At 57.6% G+C, this 24784-nt stretch overlaps 2 protein-coding genes across 4 annotated transcripts; both read left to right on the top strand.

Moving 5' to 3' along the window:
• The first annotated feature begins 2299 nt into the window (after positions 1–2299).
• Positions 2300–11217, top strand: GOLPH3L (golgi phosphoprotein 3 like). 3 transcript variants are annotated; one of them, XM_062597901.1, is made up of 5 exons: positions 2300–2424; positions 3378–3560; positions 8599–8730; positions 9181–9295; positions 9878–11217. In XM_062597901.1, exons 2-5 carry the CDS (start codon positions 3390–3392, stop codon positions 10303–10305), a joined length of 846 nt encoding a protein of 281 aa, XP_062453885.1. In that variant the 5' UTR covers positions 2300–2424; positions 3378–3389; the 3' UTR covers positions 10306–11217. The 3 variants fall into 3 exon arrangements, with proteins under 3 accessions (XP_062453885.1, XP_062453883.1, XP_062453884.1); XM_062597899.1 differs by having other exon boundaries at positions 8599–8736; XM_062597900.1 differs by lacking the exon at positions 2300–2424 and adding an exon at positions 2618–2923 and having other exon boundaries at positions 8599–8736.
• Positions 11218–13242: 2025 nt separating this feature from the next.
• On the top strand, positions 13243–23239 carry ENSA (endosulfine alpha). Its single transcript, XM_062597738.1, has 3 exons — positions 13243–13408; positions 19262–19387; positions 21389–23239. Exons 1-3 carry the CDS (start codon positions 13352–13354, stop codon positions 21557–21559), a joined length of 354 nt encoding a protein of 117 aa, XP_062453722.1. The 5' UTR covers positions 13243–13351; the 3' UTR covers positions 21560–23239.
• The last annotated feature ends 1545 nt before the right edge of the window (positions 23240–24784 follow it).

Here is a 24784-nt window from a genome sequence, read left to right as displayed (position 1 = left end):
ATATCCATCTCCCTGCTGTTTACAGAATTCATCTCAATATTGCTTCAATTTGTTATTTAATATGAATGTTAATATTTAAATATGTTTTCTGTTTCATTTATAGTTGAAATGTAGTATATTTGATATCTAAGGGGAAAAAAACTGTCAAGCCTAGTTGAAGAAACTGTAAGTTATTTTATGTAGGTGGTTGTATTGCCATCTGGAGAGATAGAAGATACTTAACTACTGATGCAATCTCTGAAGAACACATCCATAACAAAGATGATTTGGGGGGATTTGATGCTCTGCTAACATTGTATTTAAATCCTGATGGCAATTGTGTATGCCCATTAACTGAAACATGAGGTTATGTCACTGATCATTCTTTTCTGGGCTGTATTTAAAAGCTTAGGAACTCCTTGTTCTGAACTTGTCTGACAGGGCATTAAAAACTGAAGTCTCAGGTTAATTTCTGGAGCTTTATCGAGCTGGTTCAGGAAACCTGCGTTGTCAATTGCAGCAGTTTTATGATTTTCCTTACTACTACGTAGTAAGCAGAAATAAGGTTTAGATGGCCTGATTCCATGCGTTTCTTCCAGACTTCAGGCACCACATTCGAGATAAAAAGCATTATTCGTATCTTCATACTTCCTGCCAAAATGCAGGATGTGCATACAGCTGTGATGTGATAGATGTGTGTGATTACAAGCAAAGTACTAATTTGTGGCAGGCATCTGTTGAAATGGTGTAAGATGAAAAACTTGAAAAAACAAACCTGCGTGTATATGAAATGATTAATTGCAGGAGTCAAATGGTGCCATTTTAATTTTTTATAAACAATTAATTGTTAATTTTGTGTACTACGAATGAATTGGAGTGAAGCTATTTATGCATGGCTAGGAGTTACCACTGTGTTTAAATAGAACATGAATAGCTGAACGTTTCTTGATTTTTTTTTTCTTTTTTTGATTAATAACATTTTTATTGCATTTCTCAATTAAAAGAATGTTATTCCACAGTTTGCATATTTCTTGACCGCTTTGATTGGAGTATGTTTGGGTGTTAAATGAAATGCTGGTAATATTTTGGAGCCGTAAGTTGATCGCATACGGCCGGTTTGTTTTTCACCCAGGCTGGATGGGTGCTGACCTCGCGTGGCTTTGATGGGAGTGGAGGGGTGTGAGCAGCGAGGCGGAGCAGGTAGGGAGCAAATGGAGCGAAGAAGGCGGAGGTGGTGAGTGTCTTCTGGTCTGCGTTCGTCCCATAACGGCACATCTTCCTTCTGCCTGGTGGGTTGTCCAGCCGGTTCTGTTACCTCGCGTCCCAGCTCTGGGCTCTCCACTCCCTCCAGTACGGCATTTTTGTGTGTTTTATGGGAAAGGGAGTGGTGATAAAATGAGCTAAGCTGGTGAAATACTGGGTTTTATCCCTTCTCCCTCAAAGCCATCTAAAAGCTCTTTCTGGAGAACCATCCAACTGCCTTGAAAGTGCAGAGTCTCTTCACGCAGCCCTGCAATATTTTAATCCTTTTGTCTCAAAACCAGTGGCAACACTCTGCTCTCAAGCAAGGCTCTCTTCCTCGAGCTATCCCAGAGGGCAAAGGAGGAAAATAGTTGGAAAAATGTATTGGTAGTGAAAACTAGCTGTATTGGCAGGAAGGTTGCCTTAAACCCTGAGCCCTGTGTGTCTTCGGGCGCAGGTTTTCACAGCAGTTTGGAGAGGGGTTTGCAGATCAGCAGCTCATTTCTCCAGTTTGTTGCACTGAACCGGATGGCTGGGATTTAATTATCAAACGCTGTCACTGCGTAGCCTCAGGCTTTGCCAGTTTCGCAGTCTGATCTAACAAGATTTCCTTTGCAACTATTTATGAATGTATTTATTCGCTTTTACAGCCAAGGACTCCCCTTTTCCTGCTTCAAGCCGCTGTTTGCAGGCGGAAATCTCCCACCGAGCCCTGCCTGACCGACACCGTGGTTTTGCTCTCTTCCAGGTGTGTGTGGAAAAAAACATGTTGCATGATTTGCACCAGGGACGAGGGGCTTGGGCACCCTCTGCCCGGCGCGGTGGCGTGGGGAAGCAGGGAGGAAGCAGGGCCAGCCCCTTGTCCCCCAAGGCGGGGGACAGCAACCCAAGCCCCAGGGCCCTGCCACACTGCTCCACACCCCAGTGCCTTGCTCCCGGAGAAGAGGAGGAGGAGGAGGAGAAATCCCACCCTCTGCTTCCCGTGCTGCCGCGGCCTGCTGGCCGCACTCATTGGAGGCTCCCTGGCCTTGGAGGCTCCCATTTGCTGGAGCGGTGCACCGAGCTGTGTTACCGGGAGGCCAGGAAGCTGCTGGGCTGCTCCCTCCCCTGCCCCGCTCACCCAGGAAGCTTTTTCCCTCCCCTGCTCCGAAGTTTGCTTGCAGGAGCCTCAGAGAAAGGGGGAGGAGGACCTGCCGAGCACGGGTGAGGCTGGCTGAACCGGGCGATTTGTTATTCCGGGTTGCGTTTCTCCGGGGCTGAAACTCTACCGGGGAGGAGGCGGAGGGAGGCTGCTGGCCCATCTCAGCCTTGCTGTTTGCGTCTCTCAGCGGGGGGAAAAGTTGTCAAATCTAATTATTGCTGCGCGGAGGTTTTGTGCTGGAGGGAGAGATGAGGTGGATGCGTCTTTCCGGGCTTTTAATCTATTCCTGGAGTGTGGAAAGAGGCTGCAGGAAATACTCCCACCCGCCCCCCACAGCCTGCTGCCCTTGTAATGCTTAAATCCAGCTCCTTTCCTGGCTTACGGTGCCTTTTTAACGGGACTCTGAGCTGCCCCTGCAGCGTAGGGTGGTTGGGGACCGGGGGTCAGGTGGAGGATGTGGCAGAGAGAGAGCTGGGGATTTAAAGTGCTCGTGAAAGGTTTTGGGTTAGCAGCCTGGGAGTTTGAAAACAAAAGGGGCAGCTCCTTACCCTTCTTACGCAGGTAAGTATCGGCTGCAAGCGGCTAAGTTATATAGGAGGGAAAATGAGAAAAAGCTCAGCCGAAACAAGGGCGTTCTTCCATCATTGCCCTGGGGTTCTGCCGAGCGTCCGGCATCCGGGAGAGCCCGAGCCTTAACCTCTTCGCCGTCGTGTGCGCGCCCAGGAGGTCCCTTTGGTTGAGTGACTTTGCTGTGACTCAAGTTCCTTGTTACCTCTGTGAAGGTGCAATCGTCTCTTTAAACGTGTCGCTAAGTTACAGGCAACCACTCCCTAGCAGTGACTCTTGTACAGCCATCCTGGGAGGGGTGAGCTGAAAATTCCTGGGTAAAAAGGGCAGGGTTCCCTCAGCCTCGCGCATCCCTCCTTGGAGTCTGGGTCTCAGCTCTTAAGGCGTCACACTGTGGTAGCGAGTTGTGTTCAGACCTGGTGCAGACTTTGCTTCCCTGTGCTCCTAGTCAGAGGCGAGGATGACAACGCTCACGCATCGAGGACGAGGGAAGAGCTCGGACAAGAAGCCTGACAGCGAGGAAGACACGGCTGCGGACAGAGATCTCAACGATGAAGACGCCAATGACTCCAAAGATATCCGCCTCACCCTCATGGAAGAGGTGCTGCTTCTGGGGCTGAAGGACAAGGAGGTAAGGTGCTTCTCACTGGCCCTGTCACCCATGTAGCAGTGGAAGCGCTGTCTTGGTGTCTCTGGAGATGAGGTTCTCAGTATGCAGCAGAAGGGATTATGTGCGTTCCTCCAAATCCAGTTCAGCACCAAGTCAGCCTGCTAAGCTGAAACCACCTTCGTCTGCAGCTGAAACCCAGCTGTGTGCAGGAGCAGTTGAGGAGGACCTTGTGAGTATTGTCCCATCACCTCTGCCACGGGGACAACTGGAGAGGAGAGATGTGATACAGTACTGCTTTACTGCTGTTTGCAGAGTAAAGGTGTGTTTGTTCTTTGTCAGAGCCAAAGAGCTAGGGTAAAAGAAGCCGTACCTTACGTGTCAGATGGCAAATGTCCTCTTCCCAAACCCACATAAGCTTTCTTATCTGAAACCAGCAGGTGAAACGCAAAGGCCTTCTGAGCACTGTTTACACTTTTCTAAAAATTGATGTGAGAAACATCTGGAGCAGGTTTTGAGAGAAGAGACAAGACGAAAGAATGCAGCTGGACCAGAAGTTCAAAGCAGGTGCAGGATAAGTTTGAATGTGGAAATGATAAGGGAGGTAGGAGCAATGTCTATTTTCAAGTGACCACGTCCTTCGCCAGGGAGGAACGGCATCTTGCAGCTCCAGGCACTGGGGAAAAAGGGGCACTTACCTCCCCTGATGTGTGCCGGTTTGACAGCTTTCCTGGACAGCAGTATATGAACTTCCCAGCTGTTTATTTTCAGAGACAGCGTGTTCTCTGCTGAAATGGGCCTGTGAGCAGACTGAGCTGCTTTGAGCTTATCTGCTGGTAGCAATGCATTGCTCAAGTCTGCCTGGAGCAAGCCGTTGAGAAAGGAAAAGACTATCTTGCACCAAGTTCTGCCATCACTTGGCTCTGTGCGCTTCATGCGCTTAATGCATGTATCTTCTTGATCTCTTTGGGGGAAAGTGATGCTGTTATTCCTGTCAAACTGATGGGAAGTAGAGGCAAAGAAGCTAACCAGTTACCCAGGGTATTTCTCAGGATGATAATAGCAGAGGAGAACTTTAAACACAGGTTTTTCAGCTCCAGTTCAGATGGGCCCATCTTTCCACCCCGAGGAAAGGAAACGTTGCAGCTGTTAAAGCTGTGATGTGGTTGCATAAGTGACAGGCTTGTAGCTGCCCTGTTTAACAAGCCTAGATAAGATCTAGGACTCACGGAGCGGAATAGGAAGTAACAGGAGAGCAAGGCTGTAAGGAGAACATCATGCAAATAATTTTGGAGCAAATAGCAGCAGCTTGGGAGCGTGGCATGGTGTCTGCTCTCTTCCTGGACAACACTGAGCGTTCCTGGTTTGGTTAGTATGTGTTTCTGCATGGTTGCTCGTTGCCTTCTCAGAAGAGAGGTGAGAACCCAGGCATGCAGGCTCTCAATCCATCCTCCTCAGTATCCCACTGCTCTAGGACGAGACTGGGGTCTCTGGAGTAAAGTCAGGTGCCTGGCTTTCTGTCTGCTTAGTTTAACTAGACTATAACCCAGCAAGCCAGAGCTTCAGCCAAGGATCTGTAAATCAAAACTCATATTCACCTGTTGGAGAAGGTAGGGTCATGTTCTTTCAAAAATCCTCCCTTTACGATTGTGTCGATGTCAGGATTGACAAATGTTGCTGCCCTCTCTCAAAAATGGGGCATTCAGGCTGTTTTTTCAGCCTTTTTTTTTCTTCTGGCTTGGTTCTCCTGTGGGGAGGTGGCATTGTCTGCTGAGTTAATGTTTGATACACCACTGCTGGACGCACAACTTAGCCAGGCGCGGCGCACACAGAGCGCCTGGTTTCTCGGGACGGCTGGATTACTGGAGAAGCAGCCCTGTTCCACTCTGCATTTTTTTCTCCTCGGAGGTGGTGGCTGTTTGCTACCTCCTTTGCAGGCTTGTCCCACCCAGAAAGCATTCCTTACAAACAGCTAGGAGCAGTTCTCTAATCACCTGGAAGATAGGAGAACACAATGGATCAGAAAAAAACTTTTCGCCTTTTTTTTTTTTTTTTTTTCTCTATCTGTCCTTCCTCATTCCTCCCTCACAAAGACGGTAAAACCAGAAGTAGCAAAAGCCTGGCATGGAGCTGGGATCCCAGACATCAGGTTTTCCCAGCTCTGTCGTTGATGTGTGGTTCGATGATTGGATAAAGTAGAAAATTTTAGCCAAATCCAGTGAGCTCACAGTGTGATTTCATTATTTTAAGTGCCAGTCTCTCCATCTGGGGAAAACTGGCTGAACACCAGCCTGGCATTTGTAACCAGTCTGATTTCAGAAGCTGAAATTAACCCAAGAGCTTTCAACTTTTTTGATTTCGGAGCCTCTTAAAACTTTCCGGGGGGATGTTCCCTGCAGTCGAGTAAATTGCAACCTTTGGTAATCTCCAAATCCTTTTCTGGAGAATTTCTTTCTAGAGGTCTTGTGTTAAAAAACAGTGCGTCTCCTGTGGGCAGAACTTAGCAGGTCGTAACAGGGCAAGGATGAAGGGTTTCTTTGTCTTTCTTAACAAGGAAGTGAAGAAAGCAAATAAAGATTTTAATTTCTTTTATGGTTCTCTGTGTTAAACAAGCTGAGCAATCCGGTGTCAAAACACACTGTATGAACAGCTGCTTTGGGGACAAGAGTTTATCCTTGTGGGCTGTAAAAACTTCTGTTTAAGAGAACTGCATGTTCTTAACTTTGTTTCTTTAGCGAAGGAGACTTGCTGGATTGCTTTGACTTTAGTCTCCCAGTAACTTTTAAATCTACCCTTTCTCTCCTTTTCCCTGCTCCTACGAGGGAAAAAGATGAACAAAAAGGGAGCGACAACCGTGAACAAGCCGTAGTGTTTCTGGCGCATTGGTGTCCCGTTGTAAATAAGTACGTGGTGAGTCCGCGTCCTGCTTCATTCGCCCCTCAGTCGGGCTCACCTTGAACACAAGCGTTCTGTTTCCAGCTCCGCTGCTCCCTCCAGCCCTCCCTTTTGTCCATTTTGCTTGAAATTTGAGGACTCTCCTGTGTTTGCACAGGGCCTGCCACAATAAAACGCTCACCAGGCTGCAACAACTAGGCGTTGTTCTAATGAGAAGATAAAGGTGGAAGACGGGAACTCGAGAGGTTGCCTAGGTTGTCCCATTGCTTCAAACCCATGACCAGCTCTCTCCTGAGAAACAGGATTTGTTGAATTTGTTCTTAAATGTCAAGTGATACGGGCTTCCTTTCCCTGCCCCACTGCAAACTGTCCCCAAGCTTTGCTGTCTTTGGAGTTTGTTTTAATTGGTGCTAGGCTGAATCTCCTCGGCCACAGTGTTGGCCCAGGACTCTGTCTAATCCACAGTGCAAGTGCAGAGCTGAATATTCTTTTTTTGCAGCTGCCTTTTACACGTTTGAACCTTTTAATGATATTCTCCCTTAGTCTTCTCTTTCCTAGACTGAGAACTCCGATTCACTCAATCATTCCTCGTAGGTCATGTTTTCCAGACCTCTGCACATTCTTGTTGCTCTGCCAAATGCCAGAAAGAGTGCGGTGCTTGCGCTTCTCAGGGTCAGGACTTGAGCATTCGTGCCAGGGTGAAGACTGTTGCGATCCTCAGGCGTTTGCATCACGTGCACCCTCAGGACCGGCCGCTGGAGAGCTTGTGATGCCGGAATCGAGATGATAGGCGTTCACACTGAGTGATGGCTCTTTTTAGAGCTGAGGAGATTCATACAGCAGCCGTTCTTCCCGTGCAGGGCTGAGAAAACGGTGCGCGGGGCCGGATGTGGGACGTGCTGGTTTAAGTCGGAGTGAATCTAATCGAAATCCCCAAACCGCGTGGCTTTCTTGTGTAGGATCTAGCTCACTGACCACTGAACTCTCAAGCCAAATCTGCCCATTTCCAGAAGACCTGGCGCGTATTTTCCAGTCCACAGCATTGCCGAGCACAGATCATTCATCCTCAGCTAAATATCCTGTTTTCACTTGCAGAAATCTGCAGGGCAGATTTAAGCAAGGGGGATGTAATTAATCGAAGTGGAATCTGGGAAAGGGCTCGTCTGCCCCTTAATGGGAGCTGTGCGCTTCTGCCCCGGTTTGCACACCTTGGGCTTAGGAGGAAGCTGCGGACAGCTGGGAGAACTCTTTCTACAGGCCTGAGGAGCCTTATCTTGGTACTGCAAATCATTCTCACGGCATGCCTGGAATTGGTGGGGGCTTTTGTGTTTTCTTAAGCTGCCTCATTATCTGGGATAAAAAAAATCTGGGAAAGCTGACCTTACAAGAAAGTTCCTGCTCCTTGGATGCTGCTCGTGCCAGCTGCTGAGCCACCTCCAGCTGAGCGCAGGGAGGAAAGAAAGGAGGCATATGCTGGCAGATTCCCAAGAGATTTGATTTGTCGCGGGGGGCAGAATCGACCCTTTAGTGAGCAGAGGCCAAGAAGAAGAGCAGGTTTCGCCTTCCGCTTCCCGTGTGCATGTCTACGTACACACAGGGAGACGTGCAGGTCGTGAGGAGCAGGATGGAGCAAAACGTGCATCCATTCTGTTACAATCCAGCACTCCTTAACCCTGGGGCAGCAGCCATGTTCTGCTGCGAGGAATTTTGCAGGTGAAAGAGGCTTTATTTTTCTCGTTTTTGCTCAAGCCTGATGAGATTTTATTTATTTATTTATTTTGAGATGCAGTTTTCGGCAAAGCTGCCTGCCTGAACGCTCAGGCTCCCGCCTGGGCTGCCCTGCAAAGGGAAGCGCTGGGAGGCTGGAAGCACAACACGAAGTGCATGGGCTGAATTGCTCAATGTTTATGAGGAGGATTTGAGCCTCAGGGTGGGAAGGGGGGGATTCGTTGCAGGGTACCACCTTACCCTGCAGACTGTCAAATCCTTCTCACCGCTTGGGGAAAGGCCTTTTCTCTCTTTGATGTTGCTATCTAGGCTTAGGAAGGACACGAATCCATTCAGCAGATGGACCAGATTCAGAGGGGTGGGCAGCTGAGCCCAGCAGCACCAGCGCTGGCACATCCACTCGTCTGTGTTTCCTCCCCTCATCATCCCTCTCCCCCAGGGCTACACGTCTTTCTGGAATGACTGCATCTCTTCAGGCCTGCGAGGCGGCATCCTCATTGAACTGGCGCTGCGAGGCCGGATCCAGCTGGAGCCCCTCACCATGAGAAAGAAGAGGTTGCTGGACAGGAAGGTAAAGGTACCGCAGGAACTGTCCTTCGCCTTAGTCTGAGCTGGGATCGGGAGGAAAAGTAACAGCAGAGTGCCTTGCCCTGCCCCAGACCCTCTGTGTGATGGGGCTGCGGTTTGAAGCCTCCTGGGCAGATTTCCTGGCCACTCAGCCACCTTTCTGATCCAAAGTCACTTGAGGTGGCTTCTTTCGAGCCCTGCTTTGTGTTCAGGCCGGCTCTAAGTACCAGCCCTTTCCCTGGGGCGTGGTGGTGCCTTACAGGCCTTTGGGTGGCAGCTGTGTAACTGCAATTGCACTGATTGCAGCCCAGGCTCCATCCACTCCCGCTTGGGTCTGGTTTTAGTGCGCTTTGTGGAAGCGGTGTGGAATCCTGGGGCTCTTGGTGATCTTCTGGAAGGGAAGCGGCAGCTCTGTGTCCTAGTCTGACCCCGTGTTTTCAATGTATCTTTCTAGGTGCTCTTAAAGTCAGATGCTCCAACTGGTGATGTCTTGCTGGATGAGACCCTCCGACACATCAAGGCTACAGAGTCTGCAGAAACGGTGCAGACCTGGATAGAGCTGCTCACTGGTAGGCCCAGTTAGGGATGTGGGCTCTCCAGGTCTCTCTGGACCTGTCCCTGAGGCCTATCTCCTCTCTGTGACTTGGCCATGCTCCCACTTGACCAGAGACGAGCAGAACACCTGACCTGAGGGCAGGACAGGGGAAGGCTGAACGTGGGGATGGGGAAAGGTTTTCTAGGTTTTATTTGCTGGGAACTCAGATGAAGCCTGGACCTTGCTCTTCGTTGTCTACTTTTTAACAATGAGCCTTTAATGAATCTCAGGCCCAGAGGTCCTGGGTAGAAGGGGCTTTCCAAAGGGAGCTACCTCGGGCTGCTGCACCTTGCAGTTGCTGGGAGCTTTGCCAATGGGGGCTGATGGAGCTGGAGTTATGGGGAAGCAGGGCAGCAATAGCAGGGAAGAGCAAATCATAGTGGCTGAGAGGAGGAAGAGGCTGGAAAAGGATTTCTGCAGGAGGGACTTGTGGCTTTGCAGACATGGATCGTCCTGGGCTGGAATCAGGGTGTTGGGGCTGCAGAACAGCTTGTGGGTGGGGTAAAGAGCAAGGCTCTACCTGCGCCAGGGTCAAATCGGGTCAATTCTCCCACAGGGGAAACCTGGAACCCTTTCAAATTGCAGTACCAGTTGAGGAATGTGCGTGAACGCATAGCCAAGAACCTGGTGGAGAAAGGCATCCTCACCACGGAGAAGCAGAACTTTCTGCTTTTCGACATGACCACCCACCCCGTCAGCAACGCCACCGAGAAGCAGCGCTTGGTCAAGAAGCTCCAGGAAAGCATGCTGGAGCGCTGGGTGAACGACCCCCAGCGCATGGATCGCAGGACTTTGGCTCTCCTGGTGCTGGCCCACTCCTCGGACGTTCTGGAGAACGTTTTTGCCAGCCTGACAGATGACAAGTACGACTTGGCTATGAACCGGTCCAAGGACCTCCTGGATTTGGACCCTGAGGTGGAAGCTCCCAAAGCCAAAGGCGCGGAGATGATCTGGGCCGTCCTGGCGGCCTTCAATAAGTCTTAAAGCCCCCCGAGAACCCCACAAACTGGACAGCAGAGCTTCACCCTCTCAACACGAGGCCAGGAATTTCCTGGAGCGCCGGGTGGGCTCTGCACTGTTGTGGGTTTAGCTCTTTCCCCTCGCCTTCCCTTGGCAGGGGCTGGGAGGATGAGTGCGAGTGTGGCCCTGGCTTTGCACGTGGCATCCAAACCAGTCCAGGGCTCCAAACCACGGGGAAAAGGGGGGGGCCGAGGCGTGCTGGAGGCCGGGCCTGCGGAGGAGTCGCGCCGGCCCCGCGCTCGGGCTGGCTCCGTCGCCGCCTTTTGTGCGGGGACGCTAAGGTTTTGCTGCTCTTTCGGGGGCCTCGCCGCGAGGGTGACGCTTGCTCGGCCTCCTTCCTTGCCGGCCGGAGAAGCCGAGACCTCGCTGCCGATCTGTGCGAAGCAGCTGCCGCCTTTTTTTTTTTTTCCTTGACTTTTGCTTTTCCAACTCGGAGAGAGCTAAATGCTCTCACGTACGTAGATAGCTCTGCCAGGAGGGGTGCCCCGAGCCAGAGCGTTTCAAGCACTGAGGGTGTCTCTAACGCCGGCCCGGAGAAGGAATTTCCCGGATATTTCCCGGCTGCGTGGATGTTACAGGCATTTCCCTGGTCCCGAGCGTTTGCTGCTGGGGAAAGCCGAAACCTTTTGGATCTTCATCGGCATCGGTGGAGAAACGCGTCCCGGCGCCCTCCTTCCCCCACTAAGTCACTTTAGGAAAAGTTAAACTGTGATTTATTACCTTTATTTCCCCCCTTCTCCTCTCTAACTTCAATCTCCTTTGGGGAGCGTTAAGGTATTTCGCTGCACCCTGGGGGAGCCTCGGGCATTGAAATTCGTAGTCGGTAGCCGCTGTGGGTCCAACTGCTCTTTGTAATAAAAGGATTCTGCGTTTGCACGCGTGGCCCCGGCCACTCTCCCGGCCCCTCTGGATACCGCCTCCGCGTCCGCCTGTCCGTCCACACGCGTGCGCGCCCCTGCGAGCGCCCACCCGTTTGCACGTCCAGCTGCGTGCGTGTGTCCGGCCATCCCTGAGTGTGGGCACGTCCACCCGCGTGCGCCTGCGTCCGTCTGTCCGTCCGTGCACGGGCGCGCGCCTGCCCCCGCGTGCAGCCGGCGCCCTCGGGGGAATGACGCAGCTCTGCTCCGGCCGGAGGCAGCCGCTGGGAATCCATCGCAGACCTGCAAGAAAGAAGGGGGGGAAAAAAGACCGGATCGGGAACGGCCGGAGCAGAGGCGGCGCCGAGGCCGAAGGCTCGGGGCTGGACCCGGGGGCGTTTCCGCTCCGCTGTTGCACCGATCCCGCTGCAGCCCGGCGTCCGGCTGTACGCGGCGAGGGTGTTTCTGCGGGGCTGTTTGCAGCCGCCCAGGGCGGGCACCGGTCACCCGCTGCGGGCCAGGGAGCCGCCAGGACACCGCCGACCGCCTTGGGACGGGGACCCCGTGGAGCCGGGGGTCCTCCCCCCCCCACCCTGGCCGGGGGGGCCCTGAGCACCTCCTGAGGCTCCCTGGGTATCTCAGGGGGCTCTGAGCGCTTTGGGGGGCCCTGGGGACCTTGAAGCCTTTCAGCAGCCTTTTCAATGAGCAAGATTTTTCCTCTTTTTGTTATTTTTTTTTAACCAAATCTGGGACAATTGCCCCCAAAGGCGCAGGTTTGGTTTGCATTTTTATTTTAGGTTTGGGGGCCTTTTCTCCCCAGCGGAACGGCCGCCCTAGGCCACCCCACATTGGGGTTCGCGGGGCGCAGGAAGCTCCCGGCCGCCCCGCGGTCCCTGCCTGGCGCGGCGGCGGCAGCGGGGGGGGGACGCGGGGCCACAGCTGCCCTCCCCTCGCCCGCCGGCGCCTCCGAAGCCGGTGCAGCCCTTCTTCCCTGCGGCGCGTCCCTTCCCGGCATCCTTCTTCCCTTCCCTGCATCCCTCCTCCTATTCCTTGCATCCCTCCTTCCCCTCCTCGCTGCCCCGAGCCCCCGGCAGCGGCACCGGCGTCTAGGGAGGAGGAGGAGGAGGGAAGGGGAGGAAGGCCGGGCCGGCCGCTGCCCGCGCCCCTCTTGCCCCTGCAGCCTGCAAGTGCCGCGAGCAGTGGGGGTGGCGGGTGGGGAGGGGTGCCCGGTGCTCGCCGTCTCCCACGCTGCCCCGCCACGGAGCTGCAGCTCGCTGTTGCCCGCCAGAGCTCGGCCTCCGCAAGGTGCCGCCGCTGCCGTCTGGGGGGGCTTGTTGGTATTATTATCTTTTTGGGGGGAGGGGTCTGCTGATGGCAGAAAACAGCTACCTCGCTTTGTCTCTCTTGCATTAATGCTACCAAAGAGTTTCCCCTCCTCAGCTGCTCACCCCGCCGTGTGGCCCTCAGTAGGCTCCAGAGTGAACAGGTGCCGGGCAGACGGACACGGCCGCCCTGCCCGCAGAGGGGTCCCCATGCATGGCGATTTCTTCCCCGGTGTTTAGAAAGGGTTTTACCTGGCCCGAGGCGGGGGGAACCCCAAGGCTCCTGGTGCCCCGGCAGTGCCAAAACCCGAGGCTGGCCATCAGTAGGCTCCAGGATGAACGGGCTCAGGGTGCCAATGGGAGGGGGAATAGTCAGGGCTGCGGCCCCGCCCCCGCCCGGCAGGGGGCGCCCTCGCCCCGGCTGCAGCCGCGGCACCGCCCCCCGCACGCTGCCTGCGCCCATTGGGTCTCCGGGCCCAGTCCTGCTGCCTATTGGTGCCTCTCGCTGTCAATCAAATCCGAGACCCCACCCTCTCTGCCTCCCGTGCTCCCCTCTCACTTCCTATTGGCCCGTTGGCGCGCCGGCCGGGACGCCCCTTCGCCCCGCCCCTTTCCCAGCCTCCCGCAGGCGTTGATTGGCCAGGTATGATGTCATCCCAGCCTCCTCCCTGCTCCCATTGGGCTCCGTGCTTGTCCGTCGGCGAGCGGAGACGTTAGGGGGGCGGCGGCGGCCATTTTGGCTCCACAGTGAAAGTGACAGGCGGTGCGGAGGGAGCGAGGAGCGGCGCGTAAGGCCCGCCCGCCACCGTAACAGCCGCCGCCGCCGCCGCCATGGCGGACCAGCTCGGTACCGGCGCCCGCGCCGAGGAGACCGGCGAGGAGAAGCAGGTGAGGCAGCGCGCCTGGGCGCCAGCCGCCCGCGCTCTCATTGGCCCCGCACCTCGTCGCTCCCGACCGAGCCGTGCGCTGATTGGCTGGTGCGCTCGTCGTGACGGCTAATACCGCTTTCTCATTGGCTTTGGGCCTGGTGTGGGCTGGACTTCCGGGAGCGCTTGTTGGTAGGGTAGATAGGGCTCGATTGCAGCGTAAGTGGGGGGGGTGCGTGGGGGCTTGTGGGATAGTGGGAGTGTGGGGGGGGGCACTGGGCGTGGGGGCTTGTGGGATAGCCAGGGGGTGGCGTGGCGTGGGGGCTTGTGGGATAGTGGCGGTGTGGGAGGGTTGCGGGGGGGCTTGTGGGGTGCTGGGGGGCTTGTGGGAGCGGGAGGGTGATATGGGGTGAGGGGAGTGGGGGGCGGTTTGGGGGGTGGGGGGCTTGTGGGATAGTGGGGGGGATGAGGGGAGAGCCCTGGAGCGAGGGGGTGGGGGGGGAGCACTGGGGTGTGGATGGGGCTTGCGGGGTACTGGGGGCGCTGGGATGGGAGGGGGGCCGGGGGCTGCGGGCAGTGGGTGTACGGGCGGCGCGGAGGGAGGCGGGAGCCAGCTGCCAGGGCTGGGAGTAGGCCGGGGCTGGGGCTAGGAGGGATTTGGGGTGGGGAGACACGTGGTGGATCCCGCCGGGTGGCCCCGGCTGCCCCCCATCACCACCACCACCCCCAGGCCCGGCTTCCCGCCCCACGGCGAGTCGGGCTGGGGCACGCGAGCGGGCGGCCGGCTACGGGCTCGCGGCGGTGAGCGGCGGCCGCCTTTCGTGTCGGGCGAAGCGCGAGCTCCGTGGCTGCCGGGCGGCGCTGCCCGAACCGCGGGCGTCGATCCCCGTCGCTCGCGGAGGGGCCGAGCTGCCGTTGAGGTTTGACCTGGTGGAGCTTTGGCCACCGCCCGTCTTCCCTGGGCAGCCGATTCCCGCTGTGCACCGCGACGCGAGAGCGTCTCTCCGCGTGACGCGGAGCGCTCCGGGTCAGGGCGCTTGGCGCGCCTGCGGGAGGCTGCCCCTGCTCGGGCTCGTCTTGGAGAGCGACGGGGCTTCGCTCTGCGCGGCCGCCGGAGCCTTTTCCCTCTGCAGGGAATATCTCCGGGCTTGCGATCAGTCCCTTTGGGCACTCCACCTTTTCCTCGGAGGCCAAATACACTGGCACGTCTTAGCGCCCGCTTAGTTACTGCGTCACCGCAGCTAGTTAATTGTGGTGGCATCGGCCACGTTTCCCACCAGCCCGTATGAGTTAATAAGAATTAAACCAAAGGGCAGATGGGAATCGGGTGAGTATGTTACAGACAGAGGTACGTTTCCACGTACGGGTTGTCGTTAGTAAGTGGTCGGGCAAACTTTAGCTAGCGGAGAGTCTGCCTGTGCCACTGGGGGTTAAAAATTGAGACTACGTGCTCTGCAGCTCTCTGGACGTCGGGGCCGGAGGCAGGTGGTGATACTGGTGCCCTCAGAAAGGACAGAAACTCTTTCTTGCTGTTTTTACGGGTTGTCACGTCAGCAAAGGCTGATTGCGTGGACACAGAGGGACTCGTAACGAGCCTCGCTCGGATTTAAGGACCCAAACAGCAGTTCAGAGCCTGGGGTGCCTGCCCCAGTGGTAAAAGCGGCAGGCCTGGTTTTAAACTATAAATAACCTCCCTTGATCTCAGCTGCATGACTTGACCCTGCTGTCAACTTCCCTCCACGAGGGATGAGCTCAGCCTTGTGTGGGTAGAGGTAAAACACAGGACTCGCATGCGAGAGGCTTTCAGGATGATGGGGAAAGGGTTTGCTCCCCGCCTCAAAATCCAGCCCGGCTGGATGGGACGCACAGGGTGTATCCGGCTCGTCTGGGCCGTGGCGGCGCCCGCGGCTTGCGTGGGCGAAGGGGTCGCAGCGTAACCCGCGTGAGCCGGTCGCTCTGGGGTTGGCGTGGGGGGCTGAGCGGAGGGGGAGGTGACGAGCCGTGACTTCAGCTCGTCCCACCTCCTTTCCCCGCACGGATATTCTCGTCCTGCCTTTTGTTTAGGGCGTCTTGGCAACACGGCGCGCAGCTCCCCGGAGCCACCGACTTGTCAGCGCGGTGCCCACGGTGTTGTGAGCGGAGCGGCCGCTCAGCTCGTTTTTATTTAAAGCCTCCCTTTGCCAAAGCGCGTTGTCTTTCTCACTCCTCTTTTTTTCCCTTTGGCTCGCAAACCGGATGGCAGCCCAAGGGAAGGGGCTTTGGGCAGGAGAAACCTGACCTGGGACGGCTCAGAAGCGCCTCACCTGCGGCGCTGAGGTTGGGAGAAGGCTCGTCCTCACGGGCTGCACCTCGAGCAGTCAAGTCCTAGCGAAATCCCAGCTGGGGAAAGCTCCCAGGGACTGGGAGCAGCATTAGCCAGCGGGGTTGGGAGGTGGCTAGAGGCTGCTCTGGCGGCTGTTGGCTTTTGCGTGCCCCGAGATGTGAATCTGAACTGCTCTTGGTCACCCAGCGCGGCCCGCTGGGGGCCAGGTGCGTTGGTGAAACCTTCCAGGCTGGCGAAGTTGCCTCGGAAATCAAATCCCTTCTCTGTGAAGCCCCAGTGGGAGCAGCTGGGTGCTGCTCTCTGTGGGGACCTAAACAGCAGCAAGAGCAGCTCCTCACTCAAACGTCAGAGCAGGAGAAGCTTTTTTTTCCCCCTCCTCAGGCACGTCACGCAGGAGAGAGGTGCTCAACCCGGAGCTGACGTGGCCCCGCAGCCACGGGGGCCGCCTGCCTCCACGCCCGGTGCCGACCGGGCCACGCGGTGGGAGCCGTCCCCGCAAAAGGCTTCCGCCGACGGACGCCGCGCGGGTACGGTTCAGACCTGCCAGGAGCTGCGGCAGGATTTACTGGGTGGCGATGGAGCCGTGCAGGAAGATGGAAAGGGGTCGGAAAGAGGGAGAAACGATCCCCTCCCCAGGAAAGCAACCGCAGGCAGCGGCACGGGCACGAGGAAGGCAGCGGCGCTACGGGCATGCGAGGCGGTGGGCCCTCTCCTCCCACGCCCTGTGCTGTCAAGGGGCGCGTGACGGAAGAAGATATATGTGCACAAATATGTGAATATATATATATTTTTAGAATAGCAGCTCGCATCACGCTTCGGAGAAAGGCGCAGTCGTCTCCTGCTCGGGCTGCCGCCGTGGGCAGCCTGCGGAGATCTGCAAACCGGGGTTAGTAATCCCCGCTCGGCACGGGCTGCTGACCTCGCTGCCAGTGCCGGACACCGGAGCGGAGCTGTGCCCAAGTACCGGTGTAAAGTGAAGGCCCTGAAATGATAGGAAGAAGCCAGTGTAATGGCAGGACAGCGGCATTTAGAGCCAGGCAGGAAGGAAAGACTTGGAGATAAATAATTGAGGGAGGTTCGGAGGCTGGTAGGGCTGCAGGGGGCAAAGGCTCCCCTCGAATCGGCTCCGATGTAGAGCGCTGGGACTGAATTTCACGGTGCGGCCGGCCCCGAACGAGGGCTCGGGCTCGGGCTGAGTGACGTGCGTCTGCCTCGGCTTTTATTTCTGGAGACAGGAGCTGTCATGGAGTTAGGTTAAAAAGAGCGGTGCTAATTCAGAGCGCACGTGGGCTAAGCCCTGCGGCGCGCGGGGGCTCCAGAAGATCGTGACAAGTCTTTCGGCAGCTTCCCTCGCCTCCGTCCGCCTCCGTCGATGGAGCGGACGCCCTGCGGTTTCCCCACCCGTGCTGGCCGCCGGCGAGTCGTGTTCCTGCCCGTCTCCCACCACCCTCACCTGGACTCTGATCCCTCAGCGTTTCCTGCCGTGTCCCGAGGAGCCCTGCAGAGCAGGCTGGAATAACAAGGAGAAACATGGCAAAAGCACCCGGCTCCCTCGATGGATCTGCAGCTCGGGGTTGGGCAGACGTAGCGAGCGTGGCTAGGGTCGGAGGGGAGCAAGGCGGCTTCTCGCTGTGCCGTGCCGGCTCGGCCGCCCGCGAGCGAGACCGCATCCGCGACGCGGCACGGGGCAGACGGCCTTTCCGACAGCCTCCTGGACGGAGAGAAAAGCGGTTTCGTTCCAATCCCTGAGCGGCCCTAAAGCTCCGGAAAGGCTTGGAGGGTGTCGAAGCCCGGAGCAGTTGGAGCAGGGGTCCCGGAGCGGCTGATGTCCCAAGGCTAAGGAGCAGCCAGCTTGCCCGAGACAGCCTGTGCCGTTCTATTTCTGGCCAGACGCTCTGGACCCCGGAGCCCAGCGAGCAAATGGAGCCCCAAGGAACGAGAACAGATCATCTTTGGGAAACGACGTTGCTGGGATTTTTTTTTTCTTTTTTTCTAGAGAGATTCTGCTGAGATGCCGGAGCTGCGGGTGCCCCGTGGCTTCGGAGGTCTGCGCGCGCCAGGGTGGAGTGCCCGGACACCGGCTCTGCGTCCGCAGCGACCGGGAGAGGCCTCGTGCTTCGCCCAGGGCCGTAGGGCAGGACAGGGACGAGCTCGTGACAGTCGGGAGCCTGCTGTTAGTTTGGCTTCTGCTTTAAATCCAGCCTCTGGCTTTTTGGGATGCAAACCAGGAGCTTTTTCCTGGCGGCCTTCGGACGCGCTCTCGCAGCTGCCCAGATAAACAGGTTGCTGCAGTCGCGTTCAGAAGGGCTGCGCCTCTAGGTTAACTTCTGCGTCCTAAAACCCCGCAGGTTCGAGCTCTAAATCTCTCCTAGACCCTGGAGATGACCGAAGGGAGACTGGCAGACCGGCGGGCTCTGCCCCTGGGGCTCGCGGGCTCCCGCTCGGCTCTTGGCCGCCTGGAAGGCAGAGTCCTGGCAGCCAGACGGGCACAGGCGCCTTCCCTTAACCGAAGGGAAGTCGTGCTTCGGTGGCCGGTTTTCGGGGCAGCCCGAGGCACCCGTCGCTTTTGGCACCTCCGCGCCGGGAAGACAAGCGAGCGGCCGGCCGGAGCGCGGCGCGGCGGCACGCGGCGCGGCCAGGAGCGGACCCCGGCGGTGCCGAGTCAGCCAGCGTCATCCTGGCTGGAAAGGGAACAGCGAGAGGAGGGGAAGAAAAAAAACCTTCCTTGCTTACGTCTCTCAAAGCAGCGTCTTGCTCGCGGCAGCTCCTTGCCAGGCAGCCGGCTCGGAGGCGGCCAGCGGCGATGTCTTCCTGCTCGCGCTGCTGCCCAGCGAGGCTGGTGGTCTGGGGGACAGATCGCCCGGATTTGGGAGCCCCCTTTGGGCACCGCTATTCAGCTGATATTTATTTAATATCTGTATCCAGGCTGGGAGGGAGAGTGTCGAAAAACCAGCGCAGCGGACGCTGACCTCTGTCCTGCCGCCGCTCCGGCAGTCGGGCTGGGAGGCGGGGGGCCCTTCTCGCTCCTCTCCCGAGGCTCCTCGGGTCTGAGCTGGGTCCCTTTAACATCTCAAAATTCCCCTGGCTGAGAAGCGGGCGCTGAAATGCTGCTGTGCTGCCTGCGCCAGCAGCCGCTCCTAATAAACCGCTTTGGAACAGGAGGGTTTTTTCCATCTCTGCCTCTTTGCAACCACCCCCAGCGCCAGCCGGGCTGAAACTGGGTGCGATGCGGCTTCGCGCTGCCCTGATCCGTCGCCGTTCGGGGCTGCTCCGGGTTGATTTCTGTCGGCACCGCTGTGCCGCTTGGCAGGGGAAGAAACTTTTCCAGCGGAGATTGGCCGTGGCCGTTTTAAGCCCGGTTTGCAAAGCCGAACGCCAGCGCGCCGGTCGCTTCGCCAGGGAGCCCCGAGGGAGAGGGTCTCCGCTTGACAAGCGAGGCGCCAGGGTTTGGACTTGCCACTAAGTATCGTGTTACAGGATCACAGGTGTGTTTTGTTTTGTGTTGTTTTTCCCATGGGGCTGAAGGGCTTTCAAGCACCTCTTGTTTTTCAGGACACGCAAGAGAAAGAAACCGTCATCCCCGAGAGAGCAGAAGAAGCGAAGCTGAAGGCCAAATACCCCAACCTGGGCCAGAAGCCCGGCGGGTCGGACTTCCTCATGAAGAGGCTGCAGAAAGGGGTATTTATTTCTCAGCCTTTTTCTTGGCGCCTCGGCCGCGTCCTCTCCTCCCTCGACGGCACGGAGACGCCGAGCTCCGGCAAGCCCAGAGGAATCGCTCCAAAATTACCCAGGCTAAAAAGCCTGTCGGTGCCGCGGGTTACAAACCTGCAGGCGCTTCCTCTGAGCCAAGCGAGGGACCAGGTTTGTCTTAGCGCCTCTGTGTCTTGCAAAGCGGTACCCAGCTGGCCCGAGCCCAAAGCCGCAAGTGCCGCTTTGGTCAAGCCAGGGAGGGCTTGAACCTGCTCAGAAACGAAAGCTGCTGCCTCTTGGGTGACTTTATTCTGTAAATCCGCCCTAGTGGCTCCCCGTTCCTCATGCTTTTAACCCATCGGGCTCAAACTCTGATGCCTAGAGGCAAAACTAGCGTGTGTGACACAGAGGCATCCCCCTCCCTGCGTCCGCCGTGGTTCAGTGGACCATGGATGCCGCGGGCCTGAGCTTTTCCCATTGCTCTGAGCATTGCCTAGTTCGAGGGCTGGTACAAAGAACATGGAAAACTCCAGCAAGTCGGAGAGTTGCATCTCCATCGCTTTGACTCCGGTATAAAAGCCGGCCTTGAGGTTCAAAGCGCTGCCAAGCCAGCCGTTTTGACCGCACTCCTCGGGAAAAAGTAATTAAATCTCTTTCTGCAAAGAGCCTGCTTTGGTTCTCGCTGTTGGCTGCTCTCCTTTGAAAGGCCCCTGCCAGGTGGACTGGTACAGAAAACAGAAATCCCTTCTGAGAAGGGCTGGAAACAGCTTGCGTGCGCTCCCCGGCTCCGAACGCACGGTGTCTCTCCTCCGCCGCGCTGGCTCCCGCTTGACGCTGCTGGCTTCCTCCTGCAGCTTTTATTTATAGCCGGCCCCTCTGCCAGAGCAGCCTCCGCGTGCGTTCCCTCTCGCTGTTGACACAAGCGCTGGGAATATTGTTTTAGGTACCAGCTCCCAAAGCAAGCACAAAAGTGAGGGTTGCTTCGTTCCTTGGCGCTGAATCAAGGAAGAACTCTTGGTCCGAAGCGGGGTTCTTGGGGGCTTTGCTCGTCCGGCACGGCGCGTAAGAGCAGGATCGGACCCTTTGGCACTTCTTGCGCGCAGCAAAGCCCCGTCTCCGGCGCAGGCACGAACTCGACTTGCATTCGGCCTCTTTTACGCTGTCGGGGGCGGGGGGAGAAGCCGCACCGTAAAGGCGAGCCGCGTCCCGGAGCGATCCGCGCGTAGCGGGCGAGCGAAACGCCCTTCGAACCGCAGGCGGGTGGTGCTTGGCAGCAGGGAGGTGCCCGCGAGCAGGTCTCCGCCAGCGTTCCTCCGCAGGGTTGTGGCTGGTAGGAGTTGCTCCGGGATCCAGAGGGTGCCAGCGGAGGCTTTGGCATGGGGAGGAAAAATCCTGCCTTTGTCGCACGGGCTCACCCACTCACAAAGCGGAATAAATTGTATCAGCAAAGGGCCCAGGGTTTTGCTACTGTAGCTGAGCCTCTGTCTGGAGGCTTCTGCTGACGCGGCGGCGTCTGCTTTGTGCTCCTGGTCCGGGGGTCTCCGGGCCAGGATTAAATCCCTGTTATGCTAAGCAGAGGGGAGAGCAAAACAAACCCTTGGCCCAGCGAGCGCTGTGTCGAGCAGCAGGATTTCGCAGGCTGCAAACACCCAAAGCAGGAGCGAACAAGAGGTGAGGAGGGAGCAAAGTATTCCCTGGCGCCCCGGGCAAACCTCCTTCAGCTGCGGAGGTCTGAGTCACCTCAGGGCTTGCGTGCAGGTGCTGAAGGTCCTTTAAATCAGGCCAGTTCTCCCTTGCCTGGATTTTTTTTTTCCCCCCTTGCTCATCAGTTTGGTGACCCAGTTTTGTGTCTTGATCCCGGCAGCTCCTTAGAGGATCGCGTCTCGCGGCCAGGCGTGCGCCCGTCCGCCCCGTCCCAGCGCGGACCTCTCGGCCGCGGGTTCCCTGCGATTCGGGTCAAAGTAACCGAAACGCCTCTCCCTCTTTCAGCAAAAATACTTCGATTCTGGGGACTACAACATGGCCAAGGCGAAGATGAAGAACAAGCAGCTGCCAAGCGCAGGGCCGGACAAGAACCTGGTGACCGGCGACCACATCCCCACTCCTCAGGATCTCCCCCAGAGAAAATCCTCGCTTGTAACCAGCAAGCTGGCAGGGTAACCTGCACTCAGAGGCGTTTTGGGGTGGTTTTTTTTTTCCCCTCTCTTCCCCACCCCTTCTATTTTCTTTCTTTCTTTTGGTTAAATGGATTGAACTTCACTGTACCATAGGGCTGGGATCACCAGAATCCACATAGTTATCTGAAGTATTTACAGCAAACACGCACCAAAAGCAAACAGGAAGTGGGCGAGCTGGGTCCCTGGCCCGGGATATGCGGGCAGACTCTTGGCAGATTTGTCGGGGCCTTTCCTTTGGCAAGCGCGTTTGCCGCCTTAATTTGCGTGCTGTTTGAAACCGTCCGCCCGCCGAAGCGCTGCCTCCTCGCGGGGGAAGCCGAGCGGCCCCGGGACGGGCAGGGAACCGCTCGGGGGAGTTGCTTGCTCTTTGCTCGGCACCGGCGTGGGAGCGCGGAGTGGCGGCGCGTAGCGCTCTTCAGGGGCTGGGTGTCCGCAGAGGAGAGGTTTGCCAGGGCGAAAGGTGTGAGATGTGGTCTGGGGGTCTAGATAGATGCGTGGGGTAGAGAGCTTTGGAGCCGAGGAGTTAGCTGGACTTGTAGGGTGCGATGCGGCCGCGTTGCTGGCTTGAGCTGCCTGGGACGCGCGCCGGGGTCCCCGCCGGCTGCGGGAGCCGCTCGGACTTCGAACGCTTCCTCGTGGTCCTGCGACGCGGCGCTGGCCGCTCGCTCGGCTCCGCTGCAGCCCCGCGGGGCTTCCTCTGGCCCGCGGCAGGGGAGAGAGGCGGCTCCTGCCCGAGCCTCCGCTGTCCCCGGGGAGCCGGAGGTGGCGCAGCGAGTCCCACCGGCCGAGCAGGCGGTCGCAGCCCCCACGGGACGCCCGGGCTCTCGCTGGGGCGGGCGAGATGGCTGCGAGCTGCTCAGAGCTGCCCTGGAGGGGGAGAGGTGGGAAAAATCCACCCCGGAGAGAAGAAAAGCACCGGAGCTGGGGAACGCGGGCAAGGGGAGCGAAGAGGAGCATTAAAGCGAAACCTGTATTAACAGCGTACTGCATCCAGGGCTTGGATTTCTTTTTCTTTTCTTTCCTCTCCTTTTTTCTCTTGCCTTTGCTTTCGTTTCAGGCATGAAAAAAAAAAAAAAAAAGCGATCCGGGCGGCGCCGCGGCCGCAGAGCAGCGCTGCACGCACGTGCCGCCCGCCGCCCCGCGGCGCGGGCCAGGCGGCGGCTCGGCAGGGCCGCGATACGGCCTCGGCTCGAGGCGTCGAACGGCCGGCGAAGGTCCGGGCGCGCGGGGCGCCGCGCTGCTAGCGCCTCTAAACCTCGGACGCTTCAGGTCCGGCTTTCAAAGCGCGTACGAGGAAGGAGGGGGATATGTTTTTAGGGAACGCTTCCCTGCTGGGTGTTCGGCCCGGACGCGTTCGAACGTTGCGGGTGGCTCGGGGCGGCCGCTGCGCTGCTGTTACAGGCAGGAGTTCTGCTTCGAAAGCCCGGAGCGAGGCGCTGCCTCCGGCCAGCGTGTTTTCCCGCTGCGGAGTGGAAGAGGAGCTGGGGGTTGGCAGGATCGGGGCCTCCCTGCTTCCCAGCCGCGCCGGGCCCAGTCCTTCCCGCGCGGCCCGGTCGGGTGCTGACAGTGTCTGTATAAACCCCCTTAAGACGTTCTGCTCTCTGTCCCAGCCGCGTTGTAAATAGATATGAATCATATATATAAAAATATATATAATTTTTTACATGTTCTTCATCTCTCCTCTCTTCTAGTGTGCTATGCTTTTTTAAAAATAAAAATAAGAAGGGGGGGATACAAACATCACAGCGGCGTGCCTCCGAGCCGAGCGAGGACGGAGGGGAGCGGGCCGCCCTTGATCCGTGTTTTTTTTTTCCCCAGGCTTCAGGAAATGCCGAGTGCGTTCGCACTGCAGAAGGAAGCAAGCGCTCTTTAAGGCACCGCGTGAGAACCAGCAAGAGCGATTGCGTGTTTAAAAAAAAAAAAAAAAAGAAAAAAATGCCCGGTGACGTAAAGCCGAGCACCGACTCGCCCGGGACGCACGCTGTGCCCCCCGAGCCGCGCGGGGCCAAGGTGGCCCCCCGGCCCCCATAAGGGTTTTGCACTGGTTATGGGTCAGGCTGAGCCGTGGGGAAGAAAATCTGGCGTTTGCCGCCACAGAGTGTCGGGGGTTAGGAGGAAAGGGGGGGGGGCCGCAGTGGGAGGTTGGGTTTTGTTTTTTTTTTTTACTTTTCTGCTCTAAAACCCCCTCTGTGAAGCTGAGGTGGGGGCTGCCACTGGGATCCACCCGAATTCCCCCCTGGAGCTTTCCGTTTTCCCCCACCAAACCGGATCTGCCACGGGGGCCCCTTTCCTTCCGGGGCCCCGAGGGCCGGGTGCCGTCACAAGGGCCGGGCCGGGACACCGTGTCCCAGCCTTGTGCCAAGTATGCGCCGCGCCGATGTTTGTGTGCGTACTTTAACGCTTGGCACCGCCGCGTTGTTGCTCCCACTGCCCAGAATCTGCTTTGAGGAGAAAAGTCTTTTCCTGATGGGGTTTGTGGGAGCAGGAGCCTCCGAAAGCGCTGGGTGCCGATGGGTCCGTGGCGTTGGCGCCTCTCCGGGTCCTTGTGCCTTTCCGCAACTCCCCGGGGCGCAAATGGGCCCACGCGAAGGGCTTTGCAGGGCAACGCCAGCATTTTTTCCACGTATCTGGCATCTTCTCCCCCAAATTTTATCCCAATGCACTGGGCTGGCCTGTCCCAGAGGCTCAGCCATCGGGTGAGCAGGTTCCCGCAACCACCCAGCGGTCGCTTTACACCTCTCCACACTCATGTTTGGCACCAGGGTGAAAAAAACAGAGTTTTTAACCTCATGGCACGGGAATCCCGTGGGTGACGGAGCGCCAACGCCTCATGTATCGCCGTCGTCACGTCACGTCACGGTGTCACCGCGAGGCCTTGGCCAGGGCTGACGTCACCTCCCCAGGTGGGAGCCGGGGCTCGGCCGCCGCAATTATTTCGGCGGCCTTTGGACCGCGTCCCTGACGTTGCAGGCCGGGCCGCAGCCCCTCTGCCTCGCGCCGCCGGGACCTTTCCGGTGACCGTAGCCTTTCCCAGCGGCCAGGGCGGAGCAGAGAGCATCCTCCAAGCCCGGGCTGCCGGGGCTGCGGCGAGAAAGCGTGCCGAGGGGTTTCGCTTCGGCGGACAAAGAGGCATTGTGGAAACTTCCTTCCCCCGGCGATCCTGGCCCCTGCATGCCGGAGGCGCCGGCCCGGGCGGTTGCTCTGTGGG

This window comes from Rhea pennata, chromosome 31 (genome assembly GCF_028389875.1).
Source record: "Rhea pennata isolate bPtePen1 chromosome 31, bPtePen1.pri, whole genome shotgun sequence".
NCBI classification, from domain to species: domain Eukaryota; kingdom Metazoa; phylum Chordata; class Aves; order Rheiformes; family Rheidae; genus Rhea; species Rhea pennata.
Note: the sequence above shows the minus strand (reverse complement) of the source record. Positions and strands in the feature narration are given on the sequence as shown.

Excerpts from the sequence above, each read along its gene's own strand:
- ENSA (XM_062597738.1), top strand. The coding sequence starts at position 13,352 with ATGGCGGACCAGCTCGGTACCGGCGCCCGCGCCGAGGAGACCGGCGAG. Across the intron at positions 13,409-19,261 it reads AGACCGGCGAGGAGAAGCAG|GACACGCAAGAGAAAGAAAC; the intron begins GTGAGGCAGCGC and ends CTTGTTTTTCAG. Across the intron at positions 19,388-21,388 it reads TGAAGAGGCTGCAGAAAGGG|CAAAAATACTTCGATTCTGG; the intron begins GTATTTATTTCT and ends TCCCTCTTTCAG.
- GOLPH3L (XM_062597899.1), top strand. The coding sequence starts at position 3,390 with ATGACAACGCTCACGCATCGAGGACGAGGGAAGAGCTCGGACAAGAAG. Across the intron at positions 3,561-8,598 it reads TGGGGCTGAAGGACAAGGAG|GGCTACACGTCTTTCTGGAA; the intron begins GTAAGGTGCTTC and ends CCTCTCCCCCAG. Across the intron at positions 9,296-9,877 it reads CTGGATAGAGCTGCTCACTG|GGGAAACCTGGAACCCTTTC; the intron begins GTAGGCCCAGTT and ends ATTCTCCCACAG.